Here is a 15629-nt window from a genome sequence, read left to right as displayed (position 1 = left end):
AATTGGACGAAATTTGTTCAAAATACGAGGGTGTGGGGAAAGCCGACGAAATGGTCAGTCGTTTGTTCCGCACACTTTACCGACGAAAGCTATGCTACTACAGAGATGGCAAGATTGTGTGGATATCCTGCGACACTCAAAGCAGATGCATTTCCATTGATAAAGTCAAAGAAATCTGCCGCCAGACCCCCATTGAATGTGCCGGAGTGTCTGCACATTTTACTGGCGGTGCTAAGGCAGACATGGCACAGAGATGTATGGATATTTCCAACGATAAAGTCAACTAAATCACAAAGGTGAGTTTTGTTGATGTTGTTGACTTATGTGCTAATCAGACATATTTGGTCGCGGCATGACTGCCAGCTAATCAAATGTACATATAGCTAGCTGTATGTACATTTGAAACTGTATTTACATCCAGCGTTTCCCTCCACCCACATTTAATGCCAAACAAACACTTGCCAATCAATGGATTTAAGTTGATTCAGTGTCACAAGATGCGAAACTTCCGATTGTTGATCTGCACATTTTACCGGCGATGCTAAGGCAAACATGGCCGAATAGCGTCAATTGCTATTCGCGCAATAGCTTCAGTTTCTGCTTCAATTTCGTTTTTGCTATCTGCCTCCACACTCCAACCATCCGTTTCAATACATGCGTAATCTGTTGAATCGCTTAAGCCGCTGAAATCCGAGTCTGAATCCGAGCTAATATCGCTATATCTTGCTGTGGTATCCGTATTGGCATCACTGGATGACGTCACAGGAAAATGGACGATGGCTTCACAGATAGCGAAAATCAGGCACTTGAAAGTTTTTTTTAGGGATATTCCGGTATGGGTAAAATTTTGAAAAAAATTTCAAAAAATAAATAAGCCACTGGGAACTGATTTTTATTGGTTTTAAACCTTCTGAAATTATGATAATGTTCCCCTTTAAGAGTTGGACAATATCGGCTATCAGCAAAAAAGCCATTATCGGACATCTCTAATCTCCACTCTGGTGGGAAGTGGAGCGCATGAGTGAAAGCCAGAAGCTGGCGTTGTTGTTGTTACTAACAAGGAGGGTGCCATGAAGGAACCCACCAGGAGTTTGACAAGAAAGTCTGGTCCACTCCTGGTGGGAGCATTCTGTCACACATACCGCCCACCCCACTTCATCAGCACTTCCTGTTTGCTTTTTAACTCCATTATTTAACTTATGGCGCCAGCGTCCTTTTGCGGTCAGTTTGAAGTCCTCTCTCCCGCTCCAGTCCGGAGGCTCCGAACAGGAGCGCACCAAGAAGAAGCGTCGTGGCGACCGTTACTCCGTGCAAACCTCGCTCATCGTGGCGGCGCTGAAGAAGATGCTGCCCATCGGCCTCAACATGTGCTCCCCTGCAGACCAGGAGCTCATCAACGTGGCCAAGATACGATACTCGTTGGTACGGTACTTCTACTCTCTGGTCGGGTCTTGGAAAGGCAAGTCAAGTGATGCTCTCGTGTTTTCTGCAGAAAGACACAGATGAAGAAGTCAGGGAGTTTTTGCACAACAATCTGCATCTGCAAGGCAAGGTAAGTATATTGTCACTTGACTAATGATACCTGTTAGCATGCTAACATTAGTATGCTATCTTTTTTTTTTTTTTTTTTTTTTTTTACTAATTTTGTATTTGGGTACTTGATGCATGCTAACTTTAGCAGGCTAGCATTTTAGAATTTTTTTTCAGGTACACACTTCAGAGTAATATGTTTTTGTACATTGCAATTTAGCATGCAAACATGAGCATGCTATAATTTTCAGCTAATTTAGCAGGTATGCATGTCAGGGTCAAGTATATTGTCACTTGACGAATGATACCTGTTAGCATGCTAACATTAGTATGCTAGCTTTTTTTTTTTTTACTAATTTTGTTTTTGGTACTTGATGCATGCTAACTTTAGCAGGCTAGCATTTTAGACGATGTTTTCAATTACTCATTTAAAAATAATGTGTTTTGGTTCATTTAGCGTTTTGGCATGCAAACATTAACATGCTAGAATTTTCAGCTAATTAACCAGGTATGCACCTCAGTGTCAAGTATTTTGTCACTTGACAAATGGTACCTGTTAGCATGCTAACATTTGTACAAATTTTATGGGTATACACCTCAGTCATATTTTAGTACTTGATGTATGCTAACATTAGCAGGCTAGCATTTTCGAAAAAACTTTCAGGTACACACAGCATGCAAACATTAGCATGCTAGATTTTTCAGCTAATTCAGCAAGTATGCACCTCGGCGTCAAATACCTGAAAAATGATACCTGTTTGTATGCTACTGTTAGTGTGCTAGATTTTTTTAATAACTAATATTTTTAGGTTTACACCTCAGTCATATTTTGGTACTTGATGCGTGCTAAAGTTAGCAGGCTAGTTTAAAAAAAAAAAAATTCAAGTACACACCTCAGTGTAGTATATTTTAGTACTTGACGCATGTTGCAATTAGCATTTTAGCATGCAAACATTAGCATTCAACATTTTTTTGGCTAGTTTAGCAGGTATACACCTCAGCGTCAAAGTATATTGACAATGGATACCTGTTAGCTTACTAACATTAATATGCAAGCTTTTTTAAAAACTAATTGTGTAGGTATACACCTCAGTTATTTTTTGGTACTTGATGCATGCTAACATTAACAGGCTCGCATTCTCAACACATTTTTTCAGGTACACACCACAGAGTAATATATTTTTGGACCTAACGCATGTTGCAGTTAGCATTTTAGCATGTAAACATTAGTACGCTAAATTTTTCAGCTAATGGAGGAACACATAAATTGACGTGGCGAGCCACAAAAAACAAAGTGACGGGCCAGTTAAATGATGTGGTGGGCGACATTAAATTGTGTGGCGTCCCCATGAAATAGCATGGAGGAACACATAAATGATGTGGTGGGCCACGTTAAATAATGTGACAGACAACACAAAATAAAACGGCGGGCCCTATGAGATAATATGGCAAGCCAGATAAAATGACGTGGTGGGTGACATTAAATAGTGTGGCGTCCAAAAAAATTGCATGGAAGAACACATGAAATGGTGTGGAAGGTCACATAAGTGATGTAGTGGGCCACATTGAATAATGTGACGGACAACATAAAATGTTGTGGCGGGCCGGATAAAATTATGTGACAGACAACATAAAATCAATTACATGGTGGGCCACGTAAAAGAAAATGGCCCGCCAGATAAAATGATGTGGTGAGCCACATAAAATAATATGGCGAACAAATAAAATAATGTGGCGGACCCTACAAAATAGGGTGGCAGCTCACTTAAAATATATTAGGCGGACTACATAAAATGTTGTGGCGAGCCAGGTGAAATAACATAAAAATAATTTAGTGGGCCACATAAAGTAATTTGTTAGACAACATAAAATGATGTGGTGGGGCAAGGTGAAATAACATGGCGGAACACATAAAAATGTTGTAGTGGGCCACATAAATGATGTAATAGGCCAAATAAATAATGTATTGGCCCACATAAATGATGCAGTGGGCCACATAAATGACGTGGTGGGCCAAATAAAAAAAATTGTTTGACAACATCAAATGATGTTGTGGGCCAATTAACATTATGTGACCGACATCATAAAATAAATTACATGGTTGGCCACGTCAAATAGATTAGGCCCGCCAGAAAAAATGATGTGGCGAGCCACATAAAATAAGATGGCGATCATATAAAATGATGTGGCAGACCCTATAAAAGGAAGTGGCAGCTCACTTAAACTTTATTAGGCGGACAACATAAAATGATGTGGCGGGCCAGGTGAAATAATATGGCGGAACACATAAAATTAATGTAGCGGGACACAAAGTAATTTGTCAGACAACATAAAATTATGTGGCGGGCCAGATGAAATAACATGAAATACACAAAAAAAATGTTGTAATGGGCCAAATAAATGATTTAGTGGCCTACATAAATGATGTAGTGGGCCACGTAAAAATGATGCAATGGGCCACGTAAAAATGATGCAGTGGGCCACATAAATTATTTAGTGGGTCAAATCAAATAATTTGTTTGACAACATAAAATGGTGTGGCTGGGCACCTAAAATAACACAGCGTAACACATAAAACGGCGTGGCGGGCCAGGTAAAATAACATAGTGGTACACATAACAATGTTGTAGTGGGCCAAATAAATGGTTTGGCTCGCCTAATAAAATAATTTGTTAGATAACATTAAATGGTGTGGTAGGCCACCTAAAACAACATAGCGGAACACATAAAACGGTGTGACGGGCCAGGTAAAACACATAAAAATTATGTAGTTGGCCAAATAATACAATTTGTTAGACAACATGAAATGATGTGGCGGACCACCTTAAAATTAAATGGCGGGCCCCTAGGTATCCATGAAGAGAAGTAAAGACCCTTGACTCCTAGGTGGAAGACCCCGCCATGCGCTGGCAGATGTCTCTGTACAAGGAGATGTCTGGGAAGGCTGAAGACGCGGAGGACCCGGAGAAGGTGGTGAAGAGGGTCCAGGAGGTGTCTGCGGTCTTGTACCACATTGAGGTGGTGAGTAGAGACAACACCCACCAGCAGACTCCATGACCATCTGGAGCTTCAAGACAAGTTGTCGTCCTTTCTCTCTTCAGACGGAGCATCCCTTCAAGTCCAAGAAAATGGTGTGGCACAAGCTGCTGTCCAAGCAGCGGCGTCGGGCCGTGGTGGCGTGCTTCAGGATGACGCCGCTCTACAACATCCCCACGTAACTATTGCATCCCCCACTGGTGGTGTGCTCACACGGGTGACGTCTCCACACGCTCCCACAGGCACAGGGCCACCAACATGTTCCTGGACGCGTACAAGCGCAACTGGCTGGAGACGGAAGATTACTCCTTTGAGGACAAAATGATTGATGACTTATCGGTGAGTGCCGGTCATCGTGGTGATGACGGTGGTCCTGCCTGGGCTGAGGTCTTTCCCTGCAACCCACAGAAAGCCATGGAGGAAGAAGAGGAAGAGGAGGAAGAGACGGATGCCAAGCCCGACCCACTTCATCAGCTCATTCTGCATTTCAGCCGCACGGCTCTCACTGAGAAAATGTAGGAGCGTCTCCGGTTTGCTGTGTGCCACGTGGACTCATGGACTCTCTTTGTGTCTCGCCACAGAAAACTTGACGTCGACCACCTGTATATGTCATATGCTGACATCATGGCAAAGGTAAGCCCTCTGATCATTTGTATTTACTCTAAAGTAAGGGTGTCCAAATTACCTCTTCAGTTTGTCCTGCGAGATATTAAGAGTTCAACAAAACATCACCAGGCAACATATTTGCTGCCATCTTGTGGACAACATTAGTACAGTACGAGCGGTTTAGCTCGGTTGGTAGAGTGGCCGTGCCAGCAACTTGAGGGTTGCAGGTTCGATTCCCGCTTCCGCCATCCTAGTCAATGCCGTTGTGTCCTTGGGCAAGACACTTTACCCACCTGCTCCCAGTGCCACCCACACTGGTTTAAATGTAACTTAGATATTGGGTTTCACTATGTAAAGCGCTTTGAGTCACTAGAGAAAAGCGCTATATAAATATAATTCACTTCACTACATCAGGTCAGTGACCCATGAAAGTGTTTCGAAATGATAGCACAGCTTTTACTTCTATGACACAATCCAAACAACCTTCCCTAGTCATGGTGCAAAAAAAATTAATGTTAAGAATTCAATCAAACATCATGAGGTGACATATTTGCTGCCATCTTATGGACAACATGAGTAAATCAGATCAATGACCCTTGAATTTATTTTAACATGATAGCATAGCATTTACTTCTATGACACAATCCAAACAACCTTCCCTAGTCATGCTGCAAAAAAAATAAAATTAAGAGTTCAATAAAACATCATAAGGCAACTTATTTGCTGCTATCCTATGGATAAAATGAGTAATTCAGATCAATGACCCTTGAATATGTTTTAAAATGATAGCATAGAATTTACCTCTATCACACAAACCAAACAACCTTCCCTAGTCATGGTGCAAAAAATATATATATATATGCCACTTCCATAAAAGTCAACACTTATGGTCACACATAACACAACCTGCTCACTGAACTTTGTGGATGTTAGGAAAAAATGTCCAAGCGCACAAATAAATAAAAATGACACCCATTTAAATTCCATACAATGCATGATGGGAAAAATGCAAAACCCTTTCTCCCCACTTATAGATGTTTGGCACATTTTAGCTGCTTGATATTTCTGATTGGTTACACAACTTTTAAGAAGGTTGTCACATAAGTAAACAAGGTAGGAGTTAAACTTTCACATTAATATCCAATTATATTAATGATATATCCATCATATTAAAGATATATCCATTATACTGATGATATACCCATCATTTATCCATCCATTTTCTACCGCTTGTCCCGTTCGGGGTCACGGGTGTGTTGGAGCCTATCTCAGCTACAAGCGGAACAAGTTTCCACCTCATTGCAGGGACAACACAGATAGACAATGATATATCCGTTATATTAATGATATATCCATTATATTAATGATATATCCATCATATGAATGATATACCCATTATATTATTGATACATCCATCATATTAATGATATATCCACCATATTAATATCATATGAATGCAGCCCCCCAGTCAAAGAGTTTGGACACCCCTGCTCCACAGTGTGTCTAAGTGTCTTGAGTGTAGTGGATGAGAAGGATGAGGATGTGTTCTCCCACAGAGTTGCCACATGGGTGAGGATGACGAAGGGGGAGAAGAAGAGGGGGAGGAGCCAGCCTTTGAGGTGCGGCAGACTGAGATGGTATGGGGGGACCAGGGGAGGGGAGACCAGGGAGCCAGCGGAAAAGCAGCTCCCCACTCTGAGAGTGACCACACTCCATCAACACACTCGCACACCCCCCCTCACACACACACACACACACACACACACACACACTCACACACACACTCTACTTCTTACCCATGGTCCTATGGTTGCACTCACAAAGTTTCCTGCCATGGACTGTCTGTGCATGCCTTTGCTGGACTCAAACACACGGCAGATTATTCCTGCCAGACTGCATGAGTGCAGACACAACACAACTTAATTGTCATGTAAAGGATCCACTTTGTTCTGCTTAGGGTTTTTATTAGGAGTGTCCCAGTCCCATATTAATGTCCCATACCTGTACAATACCAGTAAAAAAAATAGTATGGGATTGTATGCACTTGCATGTAAAATGTGCGATACAAGCAGTCCTGCAAAGTGTTTACTTGTATGTGATATCATGTGCGATACAAGCAGTGCTGCAACGTGTTTACCTGTGTGTGATATCATGTGCGATACAAGCAGTCCTACAGCGTGTTTACTTGTGTGTGATATCATGTGCAATACAAGCAGTCCTGCAGAGTGTTTACTTGTGTGTGATATCATGTGCGATTCAAGCAGTCTTGCAGGGTGTTTACTTGTATGTGATATCATGTGCGATACAAGCGGTCCTGTAGCGTGTTTACTTCTGTGTGATACAAGCAGTCCTGCAGCGTGTTTACTTGTGTGTGATATCAAGTGCGATACAATTGGTCCTGCAGCGCGTTTACTGGTGTGTGATACAAGCGGCCCTGCAGCGCGTTTACTGGTGTGTGATATCATGTCCGATACAAGAGGTCCTGCAGCATGTTTACTTTTGTGTGATATCATGTGTGATACAAGCGGTCCTGCAGCGCGTTTACTTGTGTGGGATATCATTTACGATACCAGTGGTCCTGCAGAGTGTTTACTTGTGTGTGATATCATGTGCGATTGAATCAGTCTTGCAGGGTGTTCACTTGTATGTTATATCATGTGCAATACAATCGGTCTTGAGCATGTTAATTTTTGTGTAATTCCATGTGCGATACTAACGGTCCGGCAGGGTGTTTACTTGTGAAAAGCTGGAAAGACTGTTAACATCTAAATGTCCTCAAATAAGAACACAATTTCTTATATTTGACTAAAGTCGTTTACAAAGGTAAACATGCTAGGCTATGGACTACTAGGAGCTACACAACAGCTAAGCAAACAATAGCACACAAGTTAGACATACGTAATAGATATTGAACAAAATTGCAGTGTAAAACGTGACATGTGTCAATATAAACAAGTATCAAATAATTCTACTTGCATATCACTTACACATACAAAGTATCTAAGGCAGACGCTTACTAGAAAGTATCCAGTAACAAACGTGTCCGCATTATTTAACTTACTGCATCATGAGCTTAAGTCAATGACATATTATTGCCATTACCACTCCACTTCAATTTAAAGACAGCATAAGTCCATTCAAGACAGTTAATAATAAATAAATTTGTGTTTTTCATAACTATCATTGTTCTCTATTTGACTCATTTCATTTCATCAAACCTCTTCTAACATTCCACACTACCAAATGATAATATATGATACCTGCTGATATCGTATCAAATCAATATTGACATCGGCCAAAACCCAATGCTCCAATATAGGTATCACATTAGAAGTAAAAAGGCTGTATCAGGACACATACAAACTACTAGAAAGTATGCAGTAACGAGCGTGTCCGCATCATTTAACATATTGCATCACAACTGCATCAACTCGATGACTTATTATCGCCAAAAAAAACCACAATTACCACTCCATTTCAACTTAAAGACAGCATAAGTCCATTACAGACGGTTAAAAATAAATATGTCAGTGTTTTTCATATTGACCATCGTTCTCTATTTGAGTCATTTCACCTCATCAAACTTCTTCTAACATTCCATATTACAAAAGGATAACGATAACGTATGATTCCTGCTGATATCGTATCAAATAGATATTGATATCGGCCAAAACTCAATGCTCAAATACAGTTATCATGTCGAAAGTAAAAAAAAAAAAAGGTGTCAGGTCACGTACAAAGTATGTGAAAGTGTCCAGTAACATACGTGTCCGCATCATTCAACTTGCTGCATTATGAGATTAACTCAATGACTTATCATTGCCAAAAAAAACACAATGACCACTCCACTTCAACTTAAAGACAGCATAAGTCCATTCCAGATGGTTAATAATAAATGAGTTAGTATTTTTCATACTGATCATTATTCTTTGTTTGACTCTTTTCACTTGGTCAAACCTTTTCTAACATTCCACACCACTAAACATTACAGGTGCGTATGTATCCTGCTGATATCGTATCGGATCAATATAGGCATCGGCCAATACTCTGTCTAGTATCGAAAGTGGGGAAAAGGGACACTCCTACGTGTCAGGTGTTATGTTGGCCACAACATTAGGTACACAGTCTAATGAAGCAATAATGTACATGTTGATGTATAAATGTAATAGTTTCTGCTATTTAGCTCAACCTAATGTTGTGTCCACTGAGTGGTTGCTTCATGACGCCAAGAAGGCCGATATCTTTGGTTGTCCGTGGCCTTCTGGACTCGTTCCGCCCTCCTCCGCCGACTTACTATTTCTACTTACCGCCTGATGAGATCACCAAAACTAACCCAAATCAGTTTTCTTTGTCTTTACCCCCGAATGCAAGTCTACCTCTCCGTGCTCACGACAGGAAAAACCTGCACAGTCAGCCGCACGTGCAAGGTCCCTCCCCCCACACACATATACACTTATATACACACATTACCATCAGCACAACATCTTTGACATGGTCTTATGGGGAGGAGGTGTTACTGTTTGTGTCTTATGGGCGGGGCTTGAGTATGATGTCATTGAATGGTGTTGTCCTGAAAGCATGATAGCATGCAGTCTGCTGGTACCCACTAGTCACAACTGACTCCATTATTACTCAATGTGAGACAAATCTGGAGCTTTTTAGGGCCTTATTGTTGTTATTTTTTTCCATCTTCAACCACATTCTTGAGGCTATTACATGCACAAAAACTTTGGTCTTTTGGGGGGTATCAAACGCAAAATTGCAAAATTGACTTTGTAGCGCCGCCCGCTTAAAAATCGTCACATTAATCGCCGGAGACATCTTTCAGGACATAAAAGTCTCAAGAAGCCATACTAAAAAAACAACAGAAAGTTTGCAGTCTTGGTTTCCGTCTGCCATTTTTAGCCCCAAAACAGAACTCAATAGCAACTCAATTGATTCAGGGGCCAGATTTCCAGAAAGCTTTTTACGGCCCTTCTCTCTATGATGGCACTCTAGTGTTTTTAGGAATCTGATGCAAAAATATATGTATTTTTTTAACTGAACTGGCAGGCCAAAACATGCCCTAATGATGAAAAAGAGAGGACCTAGAGTGGTACCTTGAGGAACACCACTATTGTAACTAAAGACAAAACAAGACCTTATGATGAATAAGAGAGGCCCTGAAGTGGAACCTTGAGGAACACCACTTGTGTAACTAAAGACAAAGAAAGCCCAAATTATGAAAAAGAGAGGACCTAAAGTGGAACCTGAAGAACACCACTAGTATAACTAAAGACAAAACAAGCCCTTATGATGAAAAAGAGAGGCCCTGAAGTGGAACCTTGAGGAACACCACTTGTGTAACTAAAGACAAAACAAGCCCTAATGATGAAAAAGAAAGGACTTAAAGTGGAACCTTGAGGAACACCACTATTGTAACTAAAGACAAAACAAGCCCCAATGATGAAAAAGAGAGGACCTAAAGTGGAATCTTGAGGAACACCACTAGTGTAACTAAAGACACAACAAGCCCTAATGATAAAAAGAGAGGACCTAAAGTAGAACCTTGACAAACACCACTTGTGTAACTGAAGGCAAAACAAACCCTAATGATGAAAAATAGAATACCTAAAGTGGAAATCTGAGGAACACCACTAGTGTATCTAAAGACAAAACAAGCCTTAATGACGAAAAGGAGAGGACCTAAAGTTGAACCTTGAGGAACACCACTGGTGTAATTAAAGACAAAACAAGCCCTAATAATGAAAACGAGAGGACCTAAAGTGGAACCTTGAGGAACACGACGAGTGTAACTAAAGCCAAACAAGCCCTTATGATGAAAAAGAGAAGCCCTGAAGTGGAACCTTGAGGAACACCACTTGTGTAACTAAAGACATGACATAAGCAAAGACATGACATAAGCCCTAATAATAAAAAGGAGAGGACCTAAAGTGGAACCTTGAGGAAAACCACTAGTGTAACTAAAGACATGGCATAAGCCCTAATGATGAAAAGGAGAGGACCTAAAGTGGAACCTTGAGGAACACCACTAGTGTAACTAAAGACATGACATAAGCTCTAATGATGAAAAGCAGAGGACCTAAATTGGAACCTTGAGGAACACCACTAGTGTAACTAAGGACAAAACAAGCCCTAATGATGAAAAAGAGAAGACCTAAAGTGGAACCTTGAGGAACACCACTAGTGTAACTAAAGACAAAACAAGCCCTAATGATGAAAAAGAGAGGACCTAAAATGGAACCTTGAGGAACACCACTAGTGTAACTAAAGACAAAACAAGCCCTAATGATAAAAAAGAGAGGACCTAAAGTGGAACCTTGAGGAACACCACTAGTGTAACTAAAGACATGACATAAGCCCTAATGATGAAAAGGAGAGGACCTTAAGTGGAACCTTGAGGAACACCACTAGTGTAACTAAAGACAAACAAGCCCTAATGATGAAAAGGAGAGGACCTAAAGTGGAACCTTGAAGAACACCACTAGGTAACTAAAAGAGGGATTGTTCCTCTCTTCCAGGCTTGTATTGCTATTGTTTGTATTTCGAGAATTAATTCTAGTCACCTCTTTAAACAGCTTTAGAACTAAAGAATCTGGGTGGACTCCGGAGGGTCCCAAAATGATAAATATCGGAATACAAGGCTCCAATATCGGCATCACATCAGAAAGGGAAACATTGTATTGAGAACTACTACTTTTCAATTCCAATTTGAGTGGGTTTTTCATTTGGCTTCAGGGTACCAACAAATTCCCCCACGTGCGTGTAGTATCTGCCTCACAGTAATGCATTATTGTTCACTACTTTTACTGTGTACTCTAAACTTTGGCGAGTTAAATGGGACCTACAGCCGATCATGTTTATTACTGCAAAGGCACAATGATTACTAGGGCTGTTAAAAACAACAAAAAATCAGATTAATCACGATTCGTATTTGTAACGATTCCTAATCGATTTAAAAAAAAAAAATCAATTTAAGAAGTAAATTATGTATTATTATTATTATTATTATTTAAATGTAGTCCTGTCAAGCCCCTTAAATAAATAATATTGTTTTTTTAAGGCATTTTATTAGTAGATTTTTTCAAAATAAAATGTAAAAAAAAATATGGTGAGTTGCAATAATTTCACCTCAGAATGAAGTGTATATTACTGTATATGGAAAAACAGTACTGCTCTTTATATGCTTAAAAAAGGTAGCTCATTTGCCAGAATTTTACGGTAAATTATACATTAGTTTTTTTTACTGTAAATTAAAACATGCAATTTTACAGTAAAATTTTGGCAACTGTAGATTTTTCGATGTATTACTGTAAATGCCAAAACGGCACCACAGTTTATTAAAGTAAACAAAAAAGTACTTTACTAAGGTAAGAGCGGTTTGTCTATTTCATGGATGAATGAGTTGGAACATGCATACAAATACAACATGACGCATCACAATATCCATTTTTTCTTTTCAACATGTTCGAAAAGGAGTCGGAAGAAGCAGAGCTCATTTAATCCTAGTCCTTTTTCATTACGTAACACTTTTGTTCACTTCCTGTTCTCAATTCATTCAAAATATACTCCAAAAATAATATCATTAAAAAAAGAAAGTAATGATAATAATTAGTGAAGTAAGTACTTCATATGGTGAGATAAATAAGATTATCAATACATTCAAAACGGGTTAGACACATTTCTTAAATTGGATCATATTAAAACATTGTTTGAGTTATTTTTTGATAATTATATTCCTCATACAGATATACTAAAGGTTTTAAGTATTGTACGTGCATACAAAATGCTTTAAATGACTTTTTATGTTGATATATTTCTCCTTGTGGGAAGTTTCGGCCACCTCACCATTCAATTACGATTACAAGGATCTAGGATTCAATGAAAAATGGGTTATTGATGCATCTATAATTTATGTATATTGATGCAGTTTTACACTTCTTTTTGTTTCACTAAATAAGCATTTGCAACTTTAGAAACAATCTATTTGGAATAAGAAAAATTTAAATAAACACCCACATTTAATAAATGAATTGAAATGTCTACAAAACTGGAACATAAGTGCCCTAAAATAAAGGAGCTGGTTGGAATCTTTGTGAGCTAAACTGTCAGCTACATTGTACAACTGTTTACATGACTTTATTTACAATAAATACATCGATTATTGACGTTTACAAATCAATTTTAATTGCGATGCATGTAAAAATCGATTATTTCCTCTACCTCCAGTCTTTAGTGTCCTTCTAGTTCACAGGTGTCAAAGTCTAGGCCCAGGGGCCAAATCGGGCCCGCCCCAAAACATTTTTTGTGGCCCGCGAAAGCCTGGAAATAATGTTTTAATAACATGCTTAATCTTTTTTTACTAAATATATTTATTATTTCCCTTTTGACATTAAAAATCATGTACTGCATGCAATTACATACTGTATCTTTTATAATTCAATATTATCAAAAATGTAAATAATATATTATCATGTATTCCAAAAATGTTTGTTGTTAAAATGAAGATAAATACTGTACTTAAATATCTGCTTGAATTATGATTTTAAAAAAAATTATCAATCAAACTGTAGACTGTAATATTGACAATAGATGTTACGGTTGAATTCCGCCGACTGAGTTTTTTACCATAAAATCAACTTTGGTACCTTTCTTCCATATACAGTAAGACCCTAAAACATTAAAAAACAAACAAAGAAAACATTAAAATAACAAGATTTTACGGTAAAAATACTACCCAAAAACTGGCAGCTCTGTTGAATTTTACCGCTGAAAACAGTGGTATTGTTTCTCCATTCCATTCCATTTATTCCAGTGTTTTTTATGCTCTAAAAAAAACCCTCTGCTTTTACTGTAAAATTGTGGTGACTGAGCTGCCAAATTTTAAAGTAAAATTTGAATTTTTTTTTTGCAGCTTATGTAAAAAAATATATTGTTAATTTATTATATACATATGTACAGATATATCCATATATTACTCATTTTTAAAAGGCAACCGTAACTGCCATGGGGCCCTAACTGAAAACCAGTTTGACACCCCTGTTCTAGATGATCATAGACTTGGCACCCAATGTTATTAAAAAATATATATATTTAGAGTTTGAATTGAGAATCCTGCGATGAGGTGGCGACTTGTCCAGGGTGTACACGCCTTCCGCCCGATTGTAGCTGAGATAGGCACCAGCGCCCCCTGCGACCCCAAAGGGGAATAAGCGGTAGAAAATGGACGGATGGATGGAATTGAGGATCGTTTTGAATCCAGAACCAATTCTGGATGGAATCGTTATCTCCGAGAATGAAACCGTGTGTTGATTACACAACGCAGTACACCCCCTTTAACAAGCGCATGCTGCTCAACAAACTGCTGTGTACAGTGGGAAGGAAATTCATATGGGCCCCATTGCTCGCAGTTTACTCGACACATAAAACGTGACGAATTGGATGGGAGTTTTAAAATGTGTTTTGTGGCAAGACCACATAGAGAATGGCGCTTTCCATCATTTTTAGCAGACCGCATTGCAAAATGACTAACTCCCGCCTCTTCCTCTCACGGGAGACCCACTCCAGGAATGGGGTCCGTATAAATCCCTTCCCTTCTGTCAGTGTGTCTGTGACGCCTCTGAGATGAGTTCCTTCCACTTTAACACACACTTTTTCCAGTAGATGCGAGCGTGTGTGTGAGAGCGAGTGTGAGGGGGGAAGTGCACTCTGCGTTGGCACGGTAACAGCCATTTCCTCCTGCTCCCCTCCCCAGGAAAAGGAGATGGAGAAGCAGCGGTTGTTGTACCAACAGTCCCGGCTGCACAACCGCGGCGCAGCAGAGATGGTGCTGCAGATGATCAGCGCCTGCAAAGGTAAACGCCGCTCACACAGCGGCGGCTCGGTTTTTGTCGCTGACCGTTTACCTGTGGCAGGTGAACCCGGCGCCATGGTGTCCTCCACGCTCAAACTGGGAATCTCTATCCTCAATGGAGGCAACTGTGACGTGCAGCAGGTCAGTGGGTGGGGCTGACCTCTGACCTCTGTGCAGCCGATCCACTTCCTGTCATCTTCTTGTCTGCGTGCAGAGAATGCTGGACTACCTGAAGGATAAAAAGGACGTGGGATTCTTCCTCAGTGTGCAAGCCTTGATGCAAACCTGCAGGTCTTTCACCAATCATCACTCTTGACAAAAACATCTCAGTTCAGTTTTTGGGTTTCTCCTTTTTTTATTTGGTCATCAGTTCACAAACAGTACACTTCAAGTACATTGCACATAAATAAATAGAAGTATCGGTTTACATTTCCTGACTAAAAAGCTGAATCTAAAAGCGTATCATGCCTACCCTTTCCTTGTTCACTTTGTACATGCCTAATAGAGGAATAAAAGCAAAAAATCGATCTTGCAATAAAGAAACACGAATCGTAGTACTTGATCAAATGCAATGTTGCGCTTGTAAATACCGTATTTATCGGAC

The 15629-nt window shown here is 39.7% G+C and overlaps 1 protein-coding gene across 1 annotated transcript in view; it reads left to right on the top strand.

Annotated features, from left to right (window-relative positions):
* ryr1b (ryanodine receptor 1b (skeletal)) overlaps nt 1–15629 on the top strand; it is a 230498-nt gene that overhangs the window by 152745 nt on the left and 62124 nt on the right. The window contains 11 exon segments of the mRNA XM_061877905.1: nt 1252–1422; nt 1493–1552; nt 4417–4551; nt 4632–4744; nt 4809–4905; nt 4975–5081; nt 5148–5199; nt 6729–6791; nt 14927–15026; nt 15087–15166; nt 15240–15316. Of these exon segments, the coding sequence (XP_061733889.1) occupies nt 1252–1422; nt 1493–1552; nt 4417–4551; nt 4632–4744; nt 4809–4905; nt 4975–5081; nt 5148–5199; nt 6729–6791; nt 14927–15026; nt 15087–15166; nt 15240–15316 (1055 nt within the window).

Source organism: Nerophis ophidion, linkage group LG18 (genome assembly GCF_033978795.1).
Source record: "Nerophis ophidion isolate RoL-2023_Sa linkage group LG18, RoL_Noph_v1.0, whole genome shotgun sequence".
NCBI lineage: Eukaryota > Metazoa > Chordata > Actinopteri > Syngnathiformes > Syngnathidae > Nerophis > Nerophis ophidion.
The sequence above is the reverse complement of the archived record's forward strand: the minus strand, read 5'-3'. Positions and strand labels throughout refer to the sequence as shown.